Source organism: Heterocephalus glaber, unplaced genomic scaffold (genome assembly GCF_053883595.1).
Source record: "Heterocephalus glaber isolate CG9 unplaced genomic scaffold, H.glaber_assembly_v1.0 deba00000818, whole genome shotgun sequence".
Lineage (NCBI taxonomy): Eukaryota > Metazoa > Chordata > Mammalia > Rodentia > Bathyergidae > Heterocephalus > Heterocephalus glaber.
This window is the reverse complement of record NW_028258164.1, coordinates 18862585-18881439: the sequence shown is the minus strand read 5'-3', so window position 1 is coordinate 18881439 and position 18855 is coordinate 18862585. Positions and strand designations below refer to the sequence as shown.

Genomic DNA, 18855 nt, shown 5'->3' with positions numbered 1-18855 from the left:
TGTCTACCCATAATGATCACTGCTGACAAATGCCTGCAGCCTGGCACTGCAGGAGGGCCAGGCAGGAGGCACAGCACCTGCTGTCCACCTCACCTTCTCTCCAGAGCATCTCTGGCTGCAGGAGACACATTCTGAAGATGCCTCAATCACTTGTTCCTGGTATCCTTAATATCAGTGCCCGGAATGTGACCACCACCTCTGCAGAACTGGGCTCCAGCTTCTCTCCTGGCCCCATGGGATGCTCAGAGGCTCCCTGCCACACACAACATGTCAACCTTCTGAAAGTAATTTGGTGCTCCCTGCCCACTGCCTCCCACAGAGGCCTGAGGAAATGAGAGGATTCTGGTCCCTGGTCCTCAGGATGGCCAGGTGTAGAAACCCACCAGGCTCTGAGCTCCAGGCCAGCTCTGTGACATGGTGCTGAATCTCTGGAGCTCTGGGCTGTGACAGTTGCACCAGGATTGAGCAGAGGTGAATGTGGGCATCACGCCAGAGCTACCTCATGTTCAGAACCAACAGTGGGTCTAGATGTGGAACGCAGGGGGAGGGAGCAAAAGCAATCAGGCACTGGGGTGGTGATGTGAAGGGCGAGGCCACGCTGGGATGGATGGCCTCCTTCCTGGAGTGGAGCCGGCCTCTGAGACCATGCAAGCCTGTTGGCCTCCTTCCCAATGGGAGGACTAGGTGAGGTCCTAAGACAGCTTCTGTAGCCCTGTGCTGCACAGGGGCCCAGGGGGATGCCTGGTCTGACAGGCAGGAGAGCCAGACACAGAAGCAACTTGGCTCTGCTACATGGTGGCACAGCTTGGCTGGAATGCAGCTTTTGGAACGAGAAGGTCGATGGGTACACTGGCATTTCCAGGCGTCGGACCCCCTGGATGTATCTGGCCTAAGTGCCCAGTGGGTAGCACCTGCCAATCCTTACAGTAGGGGTCCAGGGTGGATCTTGAGCCCGAGTGATGCTGGACTTCTATGGGGAGGCTCCTACAGCGACAGAGAATAGTCATGGCCTGGCAGTGGCGAGATTCCTTCTGGCAGAGGCTTGTGCCTGAGCAGGATGAACTCCAGAGAGGGACTGGAGGGGACACCAAGGCTCACAGGCAGAGAGCGCAGTGGAGCCCACAAACTCTGCAATGCCTAAGAGATGCAGTCTGGCAGGGAGCAGGTGGGTGGGAAGGGTTTTAGCTGGGTTTCTACACTTCAGTGGGAGCTGGGGTGGGGCACAGAGGAGCCCGGGGCTCTGTGAGCCCCCAGGGATACTGTAGGAGCTTTAGGCAGTCAGGACTTCCTCTCTTGCCTCTGCATACTGGCTGGCTCCTTCCCCACCTCTCGTCCTCAGGTGGGTTAACAGGAGTCAGGGGCATTCTGAAGACGGTCACTGTGGAGGTGGAGGAAGTCCCAGCTTTCAAGATCACATTGGTCTCCCCATCTGTACACAGCTGGTATTCACCTGGCATCCAGTCCTTCAGACACAGAAGTCTTCAGATGATGTCATTTCTCAAAATCATGTTGAACGTGGTGTTTACAAAGCAACTGACACTTAGATAATTCCTGTCAAGCTATTCCCCGCCGGGCACTTTTATATGGAACAGTGGTGGTTTTTAAAAAGTCTCCTGTCACGAGCAGTTTGAACACCTTGTCTCCCTCTTTCCTGCCCTAACTCTTGGTGCCCCCTTGGGAGCTCAGGACAAGGCCTGGGTCCATGCAGTGTTTCCTGTTCCCTCGGGGGAGTATTGGGTCCTAGCATGGATTTGAACATTTTTATAAGAGGGTAGCCCATGGCAAAGCCACTAATAGAATTGGAGGTGGAAACCGAGTCACACTTCAAAGCCAAACAGCCCAGGGTTGAGGAGGAGATCACGCCTGCAGCACAGTGCCTCAGACACGCTTCCACTCGTTGGGGTTTGCTGGGGAGCTTTCAGACCACCCCTGTGGTGACTTGGTAATGACCTCTTCCTGAATGGTCTCTTCCAGTGTCCTGGGGCCGGCAGTGACCTTCAAAGTGGGTGCCAATGTCCGAAATGTGACAACTGCAGACGTCGCAAGGGCCACAGGTAAGGCTGTTTCCACATGTGTGTGTGCCCCACACAGTCTAGGCAGAGACGTGGCCATCAGAGAAAGTGCCACCTGGGCCACGCTGTTTGGGTTTCTGTCACACACAACCTGTCAACCTTCTGACAGGAGAGGAAACCTCAGCATTACATCTGAGAGGCTTGGAGACACAAGAGTTGGTGTGCACAGGGCCCAGTGTGAACAGAGCTGTGTGACTTGGTTTGAGGCTTTAGGGCCGAGCACAGGCATTGTCTGAGTGAACATGGTGGTTTCCTGACAGATCCCAAGCTCCTGTGTTTCTCAGACCTGGGCCCTGATGGAGCAGGAGTGGCCTTGGCCATGTGATCAGTGTTGTCATGGAGTAGAAGATCACAAATCGCCACTCACTAATGCCTTGAAGAGCAAGAAGGGGTAGAGGACATACTTTTTGAATTTCCGAAACACATTTTCTTGGGGATGGAGCAATCGTATAGAGTGTGCTGTACAGTCTAAGAAGGCCAATTGAAAGAGCCTTAGCTCTGGTGTTCTGGGGTGACTTGGCAGGAAGGACACCTCATGCTCTGTGGTCATTTATGAGAGGCCAGGCTAAGGGTGCTGTCCAGGTAGGGCAGAACACAATTCTGCTTCAGTCATCCCTAAATATGGGAGTGAAATATGGGAGTTATTGTTTATTGAAATTTAAGTATTTTGTTTTTTCAATGGCAAGTGCAGGACAATGTTCCCGCTGATTCAGAGAGTTGATCTTCAGTTTCTGTACACATCTGAGGCCTCAATGCAAGGGCGTCCTGTTGATGCAGCTTCTTCATCAGTGGTGGACAACACAGCATGCAGGAGCTGCCACCCCACAGGGGGCAAATTGTCAGCTCCTCTGCCGTGGTTGCTATTGGGTTTGCTCATAGGAGTCTTTATGCTCTTAGACAAACTTACTTCCTGAAGGTAGTGATTGGACCACTGAGAGGTGTTGATTAGAAAAAGATCCTTTTCAAAGTTGTGCTAAATCCAGAGGTCTGAGGGACATGGACTTTGTAGAGAACTGGATCCCCAGCCTCACTGTCACCATGCTTCGTCAGAAGCCATTTGGAGCTGGGACATGACATGGCAGGGCAAAGTGTCCTCACACAGCAGAGCAGCCTCCTGTGGGCCTGGGAAGAGGGAGCCCAGAGCTGTCGTTTTGAACGTGTTGCCACCTGAAGAGGGGGACTGGACTGTGATAGCTGGGGCCCCTCTGTCCTCAACAGCCTTGGGGTGCACTCATGCACTGTCCTCATCAGAAGCGGTTCGTTGTCAGGTTTGTATGCAGGAACACACCCTTGGCTATTCCACGCTTGACAGTTCACCCCAGGACTGGGAAGTAATTCACCTAAAATTGGATTTGCTGGAACTTAAGGAGGCTGTGAGTGGAATAAAATGGAATGCAATATAGTCTTTTTATCTTTTTTTAATCATGACAATATACTCACAGACAATGTCCTTTCATTTATTTTATTGCTTTCAAGGGAAAATGAGTTTGATTATTTGAAATCTAGTTTCTGGGTCGTTTCAAATGTGTTCATGTCATGCACTAATGTGTTGTACCAAGGGAGAAATTACCTATCAAATGGATGTTTGAGTCTCATATCAACAACTCTCTGAATGCTCGATTTCCTAACTTACTCTAGTGCATTTATATTAACTGCTGTAGCTATGCAAGCCACAATGTTTCCTGCTTGTTGTACATGTACAAAGTTGTTAACATCCGTGCATAATTTATAAAAACACTCGCTCCTTTCATATTTCAAGTAATGTTATAGTATTACAAGTGTAGTGGATGCTGTACAGGGAAAAGATTATACAACATAAGCATGAGAGCATACGAATCTTAGAGTCTGGCAGCAGAAATGTCAAGGGTACTGGGTACCTAGTCCATGTCTGCTAGAGGACATTGGTGTCACGGAGTGTGGCAACACCTCACCAAATGGCAACCCTATGTGGGAAGTGAGAAGAAAGGAGTTTAAACCCAAAAAGAATTTCTTGTGGGATCTAGGTTTAAAAGATTGCATTGACTCTTGCTAGTGTCATGGCAAGCTGTGTGCTTTGGAAAGACAGCGGTGGTCCTGCTGCCTGGACCATCAGCACCCTGAGCCTGATGAGGCTTTTGCTGATATGACAGGGAATGTCACGGGCTGCCCGAAAGACCAAAGGCTGTGGTTGGTATTTGGTACTGGATGATACAAACTTGGACATCTTTTGTTATTAATGAAGGGAGAGATAATCCTGGCAACAGAATTTAAAGGGCATTTACTTTGTAAGCTTACACAGAATGATAGGAAACTTAATGACAGGCACACAGCTGATGCCACATCAGTCCCCATCAAGCACCATGTGGGGTTTATGCTGAATGGCCAGGGCAGCTAGCTTTCACCGTGTGAGCTCTTCCTTGTCCTACGTGATCCTTTCCTGGGAATTCTGCCTGGTCTCTGAGCTTGGGTGTGAACATAAGGAACCAGTTCGTAGTAAGATGAGAGGGTCACACAGGAGACGCGATCTGTCTGAGGAGCCGACGTGGGGCACACAGGTGTAGCCAGCTGTATATTTGGTCCTGTGGCCCACGTCACTCAGTCACACAGGCCAGGACAGAAAGATCCCTTTCTTTCTCTTGTTTCTTTGGGGGTTATTCTTTTTTTGGTACCGGGGAGCGAACTCGGGTCCTTGCACTTGCAAGGCAGGCGGCGGAACCACTGAGCTAAATCCCGGCCCTCTTTGGAGGTGATTCTTAAAACAGCAAATTTCTCATCAATTTTTGCATTTCTCTTCAAAGAAAACATAGCCAATCATCTTTTAGAAGCAGGTGTTTGTGTTCGCTCCCCTCCTCCTCCAAGGAGATCCCACTTGATAACCCTTGGCCTTCGTGAATTGCTGCCAGGAGCCGCCTTGCATCTCCCACATGTCCGAAGCCAGGCCCTTTCTGCAGACACTCCCCTCCTGGCCTCCAGAAGCTGGGTTTGCAGCGTGTGGTGTGTTTCCTTTGTGTGTTTGACTCTGTGTGCCAAATGCTGGGGAGGAAATCAGGAGGGCTATGGAGCTGGGGCGGGAGCCAGACATGGCCTCTGGGAGGCCACAGTAGGGCAAACTCACGAGGGGTGGATGAGGAGACCTAGGTGCAAGGGAGAGGCCAGGCTGCCGACTCTACCCCTGGCACAAAGTGGGGGGACATGGAGGGGCAGGTCCTCCAGGCTGGGGAGGGTCTCGTCTCCCTGTGAGAGGAGCTCTAAGGGTGTGACTAGAGTGGCAGGCCTGGGTGTGCAGGGACCAAACTGGCTGCCATGTGGGCACTGGAGAGATCCCAGGCTGGATGAGGGTGGGATAGCATGGAGTCAGTACAGGAGGTACTCAAGGGGTGCCAGTCAGGGGAACCCCAGCCCCAATCAGGGGGACTCTGCTCTTTCATCTGGGGGACTCCCTGCAGTCTGTGGTCTCTTTAGCTCAGTCAGAGGGACACTGTCCCCACTCAGCAGAACCCTGCTCCTCAGTCGGAGGGAGCTCCTTGGTTCACAGGATCATTACCTCTTCTGCCTTCCCCATTCGAGCAGCCCTGGTCTTGCAGCCTGACCCCTTCACTGCCGTGCAGGACCCTGCAGGAGGCCTGTGTCACAGCCAAGGTGGCTCCTATCCTGTGATGGCTGACAGCCCCTGGCAGACACGAGCACCCCTGTGAGGACAAAGTGTGGCTGTGCACGGGCTGTCAGCACGGGAGGCAGTGACACCTACCGCTTCTTGCCACACAGCCAGGCCATAACTTGGCACTGTGAGAACTGTGGCTGTCATGGAGGCCAGCACTGTTGACATCCAGAATCTATCGCATGGCCCAGCTGGCAGAGACCCAGGTGGCCATAGCTCTGTAATCAGAAGTCACAAAAGCCAGTGTTCATCAGGTTACGGTCTGAACATGAGTGAATGCTATGGACTGGTTCCTTCATCATCTTCAGGCCACCTGCTCGACTGTGACCCGTGTCAGGAGAGGTCAGGCTCGGGAGGAACAAAGCACCAGGCACTGCATCGCTCAGGCCTGGCTCCTACTCCCATCTCCACACAATGGAGTCTGTGCTTTCACCTGCGCAAGGCCTCTGGACATTGGTCCCACTGCCTGAGCCTGTGCCTGGCTTCCCTAGCTGTGCCTGAGTCAGAGCCCCGGGATGCAAGTTCTTAGCACACTCCCATGCTTATAGTGATGTAGAATCCCTCTGTATGGGCAGAGAGGGACCTGGGATCCCAGGCTTCCTCCCCAGCTCAGGACAGCCACCTCTGGGTGTCTGCCCAGAGAATACCATGTGTCACACCCACGCACTGGAGCCCTTCACCAGCCTCACAGATCAGGAGACCAAGAAGCCAGGCTCCAGTTCTTCCAGCCCGGCTGGTGTCTTCCCTGATATTTCACAGCAGCAAGGTTGGAAATACAGAAGTGTGGATGAGCAAGGATTTGAAGTTTAGTACCTCAGTTCAAAGCCCACTGCTACCTCTTGCCATGTGACTTTGACAACTCATGTGCACCTTTCCACTTCCAACTTTCAACTGTGCCTTCTTTGTCGGACAGGATGAGTAGCAATACTCCATGAGGTTACTTTGGGATCAAGTGAAGGAGAAGAATTGACCTGAGAGTACAAGTTAATGCTAAAGGACTAACAAATTGTCAGTGTCATTGCTTGCCAAAGACTTCAGTTGGCTTTGCCCCAGCACTGCCCAGGGTGCGTAGAACCAAAAAGATACTGTGCCAAATCACAGGGAAGACTATGTTTGTAGTGGTGGTGGTGTCTCAGGGGTGAGGAGAGGAGCCGTGTGCTGTGGGTGAGGGTGGAGGAGTGGGGTCCATGCCTCATATACTGAGGTAGCCCAGACCAGGCAGTGGGGCCCTCTCAGTGTTCTTCCTGTGCCTGTACACCAGGAAGCCTGTGCTAACAAGAGGCTTGTGGCTGGGGCTTTGCACAGCCTTGGATGGTCACTTGAAGGTCACTTGAAGACATGCTGGCACCAGAGTTAGCACACCATCTGCAAGCAGCTCAGAAGGACAGTTCTGGTCTGTGCTGGCTGTTGGCACTGATTAAGGTGGTGTTCACGTATTCCTTCAGGTCTGAAGACAGTTTGTACTCTACCAACACCTTGTCTTATTACAATTGCAAAGCACGAGATAGCAAATTCAGAATGCAGTCTTTAGTGAGAGCAATTACACAGTTTCTCCCATGTATAAAATGTACAGATAGACTCTCCCCCTTCACACACCTCCCACCAATACCCCTGGTTTGCAAGGCCACTGTTGTACAGACTTCTATTGTGGTTGTGTAGAAAGAAGCACACATGGACACCTGTGTTGCCTGCAGTGTTTGGGTTGAGCTTTAGAATCTAGACAGTTGCCCAGGCCCATTGACCTGCTTAACTGTGACTGCTCTGGTGATGGAAGTGGGGACACTGTGGCAGGCATGCTCTGTTCTTGCAGGCCTCCCCCTGTAGTGGTAGGAAGGACTGATACACCTATCATACATCCTGTGCCTGTCCACAGCAGGAGCTCAATAAGTGCTTGATGGTGAGAACATGTGGAAAACAGGAAAATGTGAGGTGTTTGAAATCAGCTTTCCCCTTTCATGAGATTCCCTAAGTGCAGAAAGAGTCTTCATTGAAAAGCTACTGTGTCACCCAGTGGCACCCACCCTGGGTGCACCACACACCACCTTTGGCTGTTCTGTCCATACCAGAGCAACTGTGGACCACCCACCACTGGGGCCAGCAGAAACGGTTCAGGCAGACCAAACAGAACAGCCAGTTTTCTCCTCAACTCTGATTTAAGGCTGTAATCCACAACTGCTCTTATTCTCACTGTAATGTTTGAAGGATTTTCTGATGTCGAGGGAAAAATGATTGAAACTTTGCTAAGATTTTTATTTCCTGCTTAACACCTTGGTGACCGACCAGCATCCCTTACCACAGAGTCCTGCCATGTTGTGGGGATGCACTCATGTCCCAGTGGTCAGTACTTTTGTGCTATCCCACAGTGCAGACACAGGCACCTGCCTTGGTATCTGTCCAGTGTGGCCAGGTTCCCTAGGAGGTGAGGTCCAAGCCAGGGCAGGCCAGGAGCACAGCAGGCCAGAGCTGGGACAGCTCAGGGAGACATGATCACCAGTTGGGCATCTTTCTGTAGGGGCTGCCTCCTCATACTCGGCTGTGTGTTCTGGGATTCTCTGTGGCACTCTGGAGGTGGCTCATGACATGTACTGGGGCTGGTGTCCTTTAGAGCACCCAGAGTCTCCACAGTGAAGAGCAGGCCATGGGCAGCAGTTCCCAGTGGAGAGCTTATCCTAGGCAATGTGACGACATGCAGGCAGCCCTAGCCCTGCCCTGGTACCTCATGGGGCAGAGGTCAGGTTTAAAGTCATCCCTGGAGCTGGAATGGTGGGCTCCATGTGAAGAAGGGCTGAAGTGAGGGGCACATTAGCCATGGACTCACCCACCCTGGAAAATCAGGAAGAAGCTGGGCAGGGTGGAGTGGCAGTGCCCTAGAAATGGGGTCTGCCAGCACTGCTCCAAGGCCAAGGCCTCCACTGCTCACAGCAAATATTTACTGAGAAAAAGAAGGTACCATGTGATTCCCCAGGAAGGAAAATGGAAACATCACCTCGTGCCAAAGGGCACAGAGCCCATGACTGAGCCCATCTTGACTTAGAGTCAGAAAGCCAGGGTGGGATACTTCACTAGAAAATGTCTTTTATGTGCCTTCCCCTTCATTCACCTTACAGCCATTTTAAAGAAATCTCTTTCATGAGCCAAATGATCACTTTGCTTTTTCTTTCCCCCGCCCCCATTCCTAGCCCTCCCTTCACGCCCTCCACCCTTCCCTATTTACAAAGACTTTATTCCCATTTTTTCCATTTCTCAGCATTTTTTCCTTTCCCTTCTTTCCTTTCCCCTGCCCCTCCCACTACCCCTACCCCTTGGGACCTTTTCTTCCTATTTTACATTATCGATTATTCATTCTAATCATTGGTACATTTTAGGTATACAATATAATGACATTCATCATTGGAAATTTGCACCTTTACATAGTCTCTCTTGGTTCTTATTTTTCACCCTTGCCCAGCCCTCCCTTCAACCCCTCCAGTCCTCCCTATTTACAAAGATTTTGTTCCTATTTTTCCATTTTCTCATATTAATCCCATTCCCTTCTATCCTTTCCCCTAGCCCTCCCACTTCCTTCCCCTTTGCTCCTTTTCTTCCTATTTCAAATTACCTATTATACATTTAGTCCTTATTTACACTTTCAGTTTCTCACACCAGAGAAACTATTCAGTATTTACACATGTGTGTCCTATTGATTTCACTTAAGAGTATTGCCTCAATGTGCATCCACTTAGCTATAAATGTCTCTAATTTCTCATTTTTTATGGCTGAGTAGTACTCCATTTTATTAAAAACCCACATTTTCTTTATCCAGTCTCCAGTTGATGGGCATTTGGGCTGTTTCCAAGTTTTAGCTATTACAAACTGCACTGCTATGAACATGGGTCCACATATATCACTGTGGTATGATTCTTTTAATTTGGGGGGGAAGATACCCAGCAGGGGAATAGCTGGGTCAAAAGGGACTTCCAGTCCTAGTTCTTTGAGGTATCTCCATACTGATTTCCACAGTGCTTGCACCAGTCTACACTCCCACCAGCAGTGGAGCAGGGTTCCTCTTTCCCCACAGCCCCACCAGCATTTGTTATTGGTTGATTTCATGATAGCAGCCATTCTTTCTGGAGTGAGGTGGAATCTCAGCGTTGTTTTCATTTGCATCTCTCGAATGACCAGTGACGTTGAACATTTTTTCATGTGTTTATTTGCCATGTCCACTTCTTTGTGTGAGAAATGTCTGTTCATTTCAGATGCCCATTTTTGGATTGTGTCTTTAAATTTGGGAGGTCTGATCTTTTGAAGTTCTTTATAGATTTGAGATAGTAGACCTTTGTCTGAGGAAAAGCAGGTGAAGATTTTTTCCCACATTGTGGGTTGTCTCTTCACACTGCTGGTGGTTTCTCTTGCTGTGCAGAAGCTTTCTAATAAGAAGAGATCCCATTTGTTGATTGTTTGTGCTAGTTTATGGGCAACTGAGGTTTTGATCATAAAATCTTTTCCTACACCGATGTCTTCAAGGGTTCTACCTAACCTCTGTTCCAACTGGTTCAGAGTTTCTATTTTAATATTTAGATCTTTAATCCATTTCGATTTTAGTTTAGTGCATGGTGAGAGATATAGGTCTAGTTTTAATCTTTGGCAAGTTGAAGCCCAATTTTTCCAGCACCATTTATTAAAGAGGCTATCTTTCCTCCAGTGAGGGTGTTTGGCTCCTTTGTCAAAGATGAGATGGCTGAATGTGTCTGCTGTTGCTTCTGGATCTTCTAATCTGTTCCACTGGTCCTCAAGTCTGTTTCTTTGCCAGTACCATGCTGTTTTTATCACAGTACCTTTGTAGTATAGTTGCAGGTTGGGGATTGTGATACCCCCTGCCATGTCTCTGTTACCTAGAATTGCTTTTGCTATTCTGGGTCTCTTCTTGTTCCAAATGAATTTTTGGATTGTTTTCTCGAGGTCTATGAAGTATGCTGCTGGGATCTCAATTGGAATTGCATTAAATCTATATAGCAGTTTTGGAAGTATGGCCATTTTCACTATATTAATCCTTCCTACCCAGGAGCAAGGGATGTCTGTCCATTTTCTGATATCATCTTCAATCTCTCTTTTCAGAGTGCCATAGTTTTCAGAGATGAGGTCTTTGAGTTCTTTCGTTAGGTTGATTTCTAGGTATTTCAGTTTTTTGGATGCTATTATGAAAGGAACTATTTGCCCTATTTCTCTCTCAGTGAGTCTGTCATTGGTGTAGAGGAAAGCTATTGATTTTTGTGTGTTGACCTTGTAACCAGCTACTTGACTGAATTTGGTTATTAAGTCTAGAAGACTTGTGGTGGAGTTCTTGGGGTCTTCTATATAGAGTATCATGTCATCTGCAAATAATGACAATTTGACTTCTTCATTACCTATCTTTATTCCTTTTATTTCTTTCTCTTGTCTAATTGCCATGGCTAATGTTTCCAGAACTATATTGAACAAGAGTGGTGATAGTGGACATCCTTGTCTTGTTCCTGATTTGAATGTGAAGGATTTCAGTTTTTGAGCATTTAGTATGATATTGGCTGTTGGTTTTTCATAGATGGCTTCTATCAGTTTGAGGTAGAGACCATCTATTCCAATTTTTGGTAGGGTTTTTATCATAAATGCATGTTGGATTTTGTCAAATGCTTTTTCTGCGTCTATGGAGATAATCATATGGTTTTTGTCCTTGGCTCTATTGATATAGTGTATTACATTGATTGATTTTCATATATTGAACCATCCCTGCATTCCTGGGATGAATCCCACTTGATCAGGGTGTATGATCTTCTTGATGATCTTCTGCATTCTGTTTGCCATTATCTTATTAAGGATTTTTGCATCTATGTTCATTAGTGAGATTGGCCTACAGCTCTCTTTTTCAGTTGGGTCTTTCTCTGCTTTGGGGATCAAGGTGATGCTTGCTTCCAGGAATGAATTTGGGAGTATTGCTTCCCTTTCAATTTCATTGAAGAGTTTAAACAGTAGTGGCAGCAGTTCCTCTCTAAATGTCTTGTAGAATTCAGCAGTGAAGCCATCAGGGCCCAGGCTTTTCTTAGTTGATAAGTTTTTAATTCCATTTTCAATTTCATTGGTTGATATTGGGTTGTTGAGAATTTTTAGGTCTTCTTCGTTCAACTTTGGGAATTCATATGTATCTAGGAATCTGTCCATTTCTTCTGTGTTGTCCATCTTATTGGCGTATAGGTTCTGGAAGTAGGTATTGATGATCCTCTGGATTTCTGCTGGGTCTGTTGTAGTTTCACCCTTTTCATTCCTAATTGCATGGATTTGGGCCTTTTCTTTCCTTTTTCTGACAAGGTTGGCTAAAGGTTTGTCAATTTTATTGATTCTTTCGAAGAACCAACTCTTGGCTTCATTGATTTTTTGTATTGTTCTCTTAGTCTCCATTGCATTGATTTCTCCTCTGATCTTTATAATTTCCTCCCTTGTATGAGCTTTGGGGTTGTCCTGCTCTTCTTTTTCTAGAAGCTTGAGGTTCAGCATCAGGTTGTTTAATTGGACTCGTTCTGTTTTCCTAATATGCATATTCACTGCTATGAATTTCCCTCGTAAGACTGCTTTCATTGTGTCCCATAGATTCCAATATGTTGTATTGTCATTGTCATTTAATTGCAGGAACTGTCTGATTTCTTCTTTAATTTCCTCTGTGACCCATTGGTTATTCAGAAGTGTGTTGTTCAATTTTCATGTGTTTATGAAATTTTTTGTTTCTTTTGCTATGAATCTCCAATTTCATTGCACTATGGTCTGATAATATACAGGGGATAACTTCAATTCCTTTGCACTTACTTAAACATGTTCTATGTGTGAGTATGTGGTCTATTTTGGAGAAAGACCCATGTGCAGCTGAGAAGAATGTGTATTCTGATTTTGTGGGGTGGAAGACTCTGTAAACATCTGTTAAGTTCATTTGTTCAAGAGTTCGATTGAGTTCTAGTATTTCATTACTTATTTTTAGTCTAGTTGATCTATTTGTGACAGTGGGGTGTTGAGGTCCCCCACTACAATTGTATTAGTGCATACATGGCTTTTCATGTCTGTTAGTATTTGTTTTATATAGTTGGGTGCACTAGTGTTTGGTGCATAGATATTTATGATTGTCATTTCTTCCTCTTGGATTCTTCCCTTCACAAAGATGTAGTGTCCTTCTTCATCTCTCTTAATCAGTGTTGGTTTGAAATCTACTTGATCTGCAAAGAGGATAGCTACTCCTGCTTTTTTTCGGGTTCCTGTCCCATGGAGTATTGTTTTCCACCCTTTAACTTTCAGTCTATGAGTTTCCTTTTGAATTAAGTGTGTTTCTTGTATGCAGCATATTGTTGGGTTTTGCTTCTTGACCCATTCTGCCAGTCTATTTCTTTTGATTGGTGAATTGAGACCATTAACATTGATGGTTATAACTGAAATGTATTGACTTGTCATTGCTATGACTTTTTCTTTTTGTTGGGTTCTCCCCCTTTCCATTTAATTTCTTGTCATGCCAGATGGGTTCATTCTGCTTTGCTTCCTGGGGTTGTGATCCTCATTGTCTGTTCCTAGGCTATTGTGTAAAATTCTTTGGAGTGCTGGTTTGGTATTCACGAAGTTCCTAAGGTGCTCTTTGTCATGAAAGTATCTTATTTCTCCATCACTTTTGAAAGACAGTTTTGCAGGGTACATCAATCTGGGTTGGAGGCTGTTTTCTTTTAGGGCTTGGAATATGTCACTCCAAGCTCTTCTTGCCTTGATGGTTTGTGTTGAGAAGTCTGCTGTGATTCTGATGGGCTTTCCTTTGTATGTGATTTGTTTCTTTTCTCTAACTGCTTGGGGAACTTTGTTCTTCTGTTGTGTTTCTGGAATCTTAACAATTATATGCCTATGTGTAGATTTTTTTTTGATCAAGGCTATTTGGAGTCCTATATGCCTCACTTATCTGTATGTCAAGCTCTTTTCCCATGCTTGGGAAGTTTTCTGCCATTATTTCTGTGAAGAGATTTTTTTATGTCATCTCCACTCTCTCCTGTTTCTTCATTGAGCCCAATCAGTCTTATGTTATTCCTTTTTGCATCATCTAGCAGCTGCTGGATTGATTTCTCATGTTCTCTTATAATTTTGAAGCAATTTTCTTTTCCTGGTCACTAATTGCAATCTTATCTTCTATATCTGAAATTCTGTCCTCACACTGGCTCATTCTGCTGTGTAGACTTTCAATGGAGTTTTTCATGTCCTGGAAATCTATTTGCATCTGTTTTATGGATTCCATTTGTTTCTTATGTTGGGATTCCATCATGTTCCTCAGCTCCTCTCTAGATTTATTAATCATGTCTTGCACTAGGGGCACAATTTCTCCTGTTATCTGAGAAATTATTTCTGATTTCATTTTTTCCAGATCCCCTTTTGTTGCCAGTTCAGTGGGTCCAGGTGGTTGAGTATCAGAGTGTTCCATCTCATTTCCCTTTGGGGTTGCTGTAGGTGATCTGGAAGTCTGGTTTTGAGACTTATTTACATGTTTTCTCATTTCGACTGGGGCAGGGGGCTGTTAGTGCCTGCACGGATTACCTCCTCTGAGCTGGGTGAGGTGGGACAGGGGCTGGGAGCAGCAGTAGGGATGGTGACCCTAAAGCCCTTTCCTGTGGGCTGAGAGCAGTGGGAGGGATGGTGGCCGGGAAACCCCTTCCTTTGGACCAGGAGCAGTGGGATGGTGGCTCAGAAGCCCCTCCCTCTGGGCCGGGAGTGATGGGAGGGATGGTGGCCCAGAAGCCCCTTCTTCTGGGCCAGGAGCAGTGGGATGGTGGCCCAGAAGCCCTTTCCTCTGGGCCGGGAACACTGGGAGGGATGGTGGCCCAGAAGCCCCTTCCTCTGGGCCAGGAGCAGCGGGACAGAAGGTGGCCCAAAAGCCCTTTGCTCTGGGCTGGGAGCAGCGGGAGGGATGGTGACTGGGAAGCCCCTTCCTCTGAACCAGGAGCAGTGGGACGATGGCTCAGAAGCCCCTACTTCTGGGCCGGGAACAGTGGGACTCAGTACCTTGGTCTGGTGGTCTGGTGTCCTCTGCATCTTTGTAGTGTGGAATCAGGTGGCTGCCTGTCTGCAGCAGGGTGATTTGTTGTCTTCTGCGTGACTCAGGACCTCGGTAGGGTGTGCACAGACCTGCCTGTCTGCAGCGAGGTGATTCAGCATCTTCCACGTGACTCAGAACCCGGTTTGCTTTTTCTATACTAATACACACAGAAACAATGCCATTATCATGCTCTAGGGGTGATTTCCATTTTTATAGGCAATTTCTCCTTTTTTAAAAAAATAGAAGTCAGACTTCTTTTATCTGTAATAAAATCCAGAATATCTTATTTGTTGAAGGTCCTTGTGGATTTTTTTTTAAATTTTATTTTATTGGTACATTTTAGGTGTACAATATAATGACATTCACCATTGGAAATTTGCACCTTTACATAATCTCTCTTGGTTCTTATTTTTCCCCCTTCCCCAGCCTCCCTTCAACCCCTCCATCCCTCCCTATTTACAAAGACTTTTGTTTCCATTTTTTCATTTTCTCATATTAATTCCATTCCCTTCTTTCCTTTCCCCTACCCCACCTACTTCCCCTTCCCCTTTGCCCCTTTTCTTCTGATTTCACATTATCTATTACACCTTTCAGTCCTTATTTACACTTTAAGTTTCTCACACTAGAAAAACTATTAGGTATTTACACATGTGTGTCCTATGCCTCTAATTTCTCATTTTTGATGGCTGAGTAGTACTCCGTCTTATAAAAAAAAGAACAACCACATTTTCTTTATCCAGTCTCCAGTTGATGGGCATTTGGGCTGCTTCCAAGTTTTACCTATTACAAATTGTGCTGCTATGAACATGGGTACACATATATCACTGTGGTATGATTCTTTTAATTTGGGGGGGAAGATACCCAGCAGGGGAATAGCTGGGTCAAAAGGGACTTCCAGTCCTAGTTCTTTGAGGTATCTCCATACTGATTTCCACAGTGATTGCCACCAGTCTACACTCCAATCAGCAGTGGAGAAGAATTCCTCTTTCCCCAGAGGCCCGCCAGCATTTGTTATTGGTTGATTTCATGATAGCAGCCATTCTTTCTGGGGTGAGGTGGAATCTCAGCATTGTTTTCATCTGCATCTCTCAAATGACCAGTGACGTTGAACAGTTTTTCATATATTTATTTGCTATTTCTACCTCTTTGTCTAAGAAATATTGGTTCGTTTCAGATGCCCATTTTCAGATTGGGTCTTTAAATTTGAGAGGTCTGATTTTTTGAAGTTCTTTATAGATTTGAGATAGTAGACCTTAATCTGAGGAACAGCAGGTGAAGATTCTTTCCCACATTGTGGGATGTCAGTTCACACTGTTGGTGGTTTCTCTTGCTGTGCAGGAGCTTTTTAATAAGAAGAGATCCCACTTGTTGATTGTGCATGCTAGTTCATGGGCAACTGAGGTTTTGTTCATAAAATCTTTTCCTACACCAATGTCTTCAAGAGTCCTACCTAATCTCTGTTCCAAGTGATTCAGCGTTTCTATTTTGATATTTAGATCCTTAATCCATTTCGATTTTAGATTAGTTCATGGTGAGAGATATGGATCTAGTTTTAATCTTTGGCAAGTTAAAACCTAATTTTTCCAGCACCATTTTTTAAAGTAGCTATCTTTCCTCCAGTGAGAGTGTTTGGCTCCTTTACTGAAGATGAAATGACTGAGTGTGTCTGGAGTTGTTTCAGCATCTTCTAATCTGTTCCACTGGTCCTCAGGTCTTTTTCTTTGCCAGTACCATGCTGTTTTTATTATAGTAGCTTTGTAGTATAATTTCAAGTGCCATGTCTCTGTTACCTAGAATTGTTTTTGCTATTCTGAGTCTCTTCTTGTTCCAAATGAATGTTTGGATTGTTTTCTCAAGGTCCATGAAGTATGCTGCTGGGATCTCAATTGGGATTGCATTGAATCTATATAGCGTTTTGGAAGTATGGCCATTTTCACTATATTAATCCTTCCTACCCAGGTTCAGGGGATGTCTTTCCATTTTCTGATATCATCTTCAATCTCTTTTCAGAGTGCTAGAGTTTTCAGGGAAGAGGTCTTTGATTTCTTTTGTTAGGTTAATTACCAGGTATTTCAGTTTTTTGGATGCTGTTGTGAAAGGAATTGTTTGTCCTACTTCTCTCTCAGTGAGTCTGTCATTGGTGTAGAGGAAAGCTATTGATTTTTGTGTGTTGACCTTGTAACCAGCTACTTGACTGAATTTGGTTATTAAGTCTAGAAGACTTTTGGTGGAGTTCTTGGGGTCTTCTATGTACAGTATCATGTCATCTGCAAATAATGACAATTTGACTTCTTCATTTCCAATCTTTATTCCTTTTATTTCTTTCTCTTGTCTAATTGCCGTGGCTAATGTTTCCAGAACTATATTGAACAAGAGTGGTGATAGTGGACATCCTTGTCTTGTTCCTGATTTGAGTGTGAAGGATTTCAGTTTTTGAGCATTTAGTATGATATTGGCTGTTGGTTTTTCATAGATGGCTTCTATCAGTTTGAGGTAGAGACCATCTATTCCAATTTTTGGTAGGGTTTTTATCATAAATGCATGTTGGATTTTGTCAAATGCTTTTTCTGCGTCTATGGAGATAATCATATGGTTTTTGTCCTTGGCTCTATTGATACAGTGTATTACATTGATTTGTGTATGTTAAACCATCCCTGCATCCCTGGGATGAATCCCACTTGATCAGGGTATATGATCTTCTTCATGATCTTCTGCATTCTGTTTGCCATTATCTTATTAAGGATTTTTGCATATATGTTCATTAGTGAGTTTGGCCTGTAATTCTCCTTTTTGCTTGGGTCTTTCTCTGATTTGGGAATCAAGGTGATGTTTGCTTCCAGGAATGATTTCAGGAGTATTGCTTCCCTTTCAATTTCATTGAAGAGTTTAAACAGTAGTGACAGTAGTTCCTCTCTAAATGTCTTGTAGAATTTAGTGGTGAAGCCATCAGGACCTGGGCTTTTCTTAGTTGGCAAGACTTTAATTACATTTTCAATTTCATTGATTGATATTGGGTCATTTAGAATTTTTAAGTCTTCTTCTTTTAACTTTGGTAATTCATACATATCTAGGAATCTGTCCATTTCTTCTGTGTTTTCCATCTTATTCGTGTATAGGTTCTGGAAGTAGGTATTGGTGAGCCTCTGGATTTCTGCTAGGTCTGTTGTAATTTCACCCTTTTCATTCCTAATTGCATGGATTTGGGCCTTTTCTTTCCTTTTTCTGATAAGGTTGGCTAAGGGTTTGTCAATTTTGTTTATTCTTTCGAAGAACCAACTCTTGGCTTCATTAATTTTTGTATCATTCTCTTAGTCTCCATTGAATTGATTTCTGCCCTGATCTTTATAATTTCCTCCCTTGTATGAGCTTTGGGGTTGTCCTGCTCTTCTTTTTCTAGAAGCTTGAGGTTCAGCATCAGGTTGTTTAATTGGGCTCACTCTGTTTTCCTAATATGTGCATTCATTGCTATGAATTCCCCTCATAAGACTGCTTTCATTGTGTCCCATAGATTCCAATATGTTGTATTTTCATTGTCATTTAATTGTAGGAACTGTCTGATCTCTTCTTTAATTTCCTCTGTGACCCATTGGTTATTCAGAAGTGTGTTGTTCAATTTCCATGTGTTTATGAAGTTTTTGCAGTTTCTTTCACTGTTGATCTCCAATTTCATTGCACTGTGGTCTGATAATATACAGGGATAACTTCAATTCCTTTGCACTTACCTAAATATGTTCTATGAGCTAGTATGTGGTCTATTTTGGAGAATGACCTGTGTGCAGCTGAAAAGAATGTGTATTCTGATTTTGTGGGGTGAAACACTCTGTAAACATCTGTTAAGTTCATTTGTTCAAGAGTTTGATTGAGTTCTAGTATTTCATTGGTTGTTTTTTGTCTAGTTGATCTATTTGTGACAGTGGGGTATTGATGTCCCCCACTACTGTTGTATTAGTGCTTACATGGTTTTTCATGTCCATTAGTATTTGTTTTATATAGTTGGGTGCACTAGTGTTTGGTGCATAGATATTTATGATTGTCATCTCTTCCTCTTGGATTGTTCCCTTTACAAGGATGTAGTGTCCTTCTTTGTC

General features: G+C 45.1%; 1 protein-coding gene across 1 annotated transcript in view; it reads left to right on the top strand.

Moving 5' to 3' along the window:
- Nucleotides 1-18855, top strand: part of Ptprn2 (protein tyrosine phosphatase receptor type N2) — a 611205-nt gene that overhangs the window by 281661 nt on the left and 310689 nt on the right. Inside the window, exon 11 of the mRNA XM_004860321.4 lies at nucleotides 1975-2054. Within this exon, the coding sequence (XP_004860378.3) occupies nucleotides 1975-2054 (80 nt within the window). The remainder of the gene's footprint in view (nucleotides 1-1974; nucleotides 2055-18855) is intronic.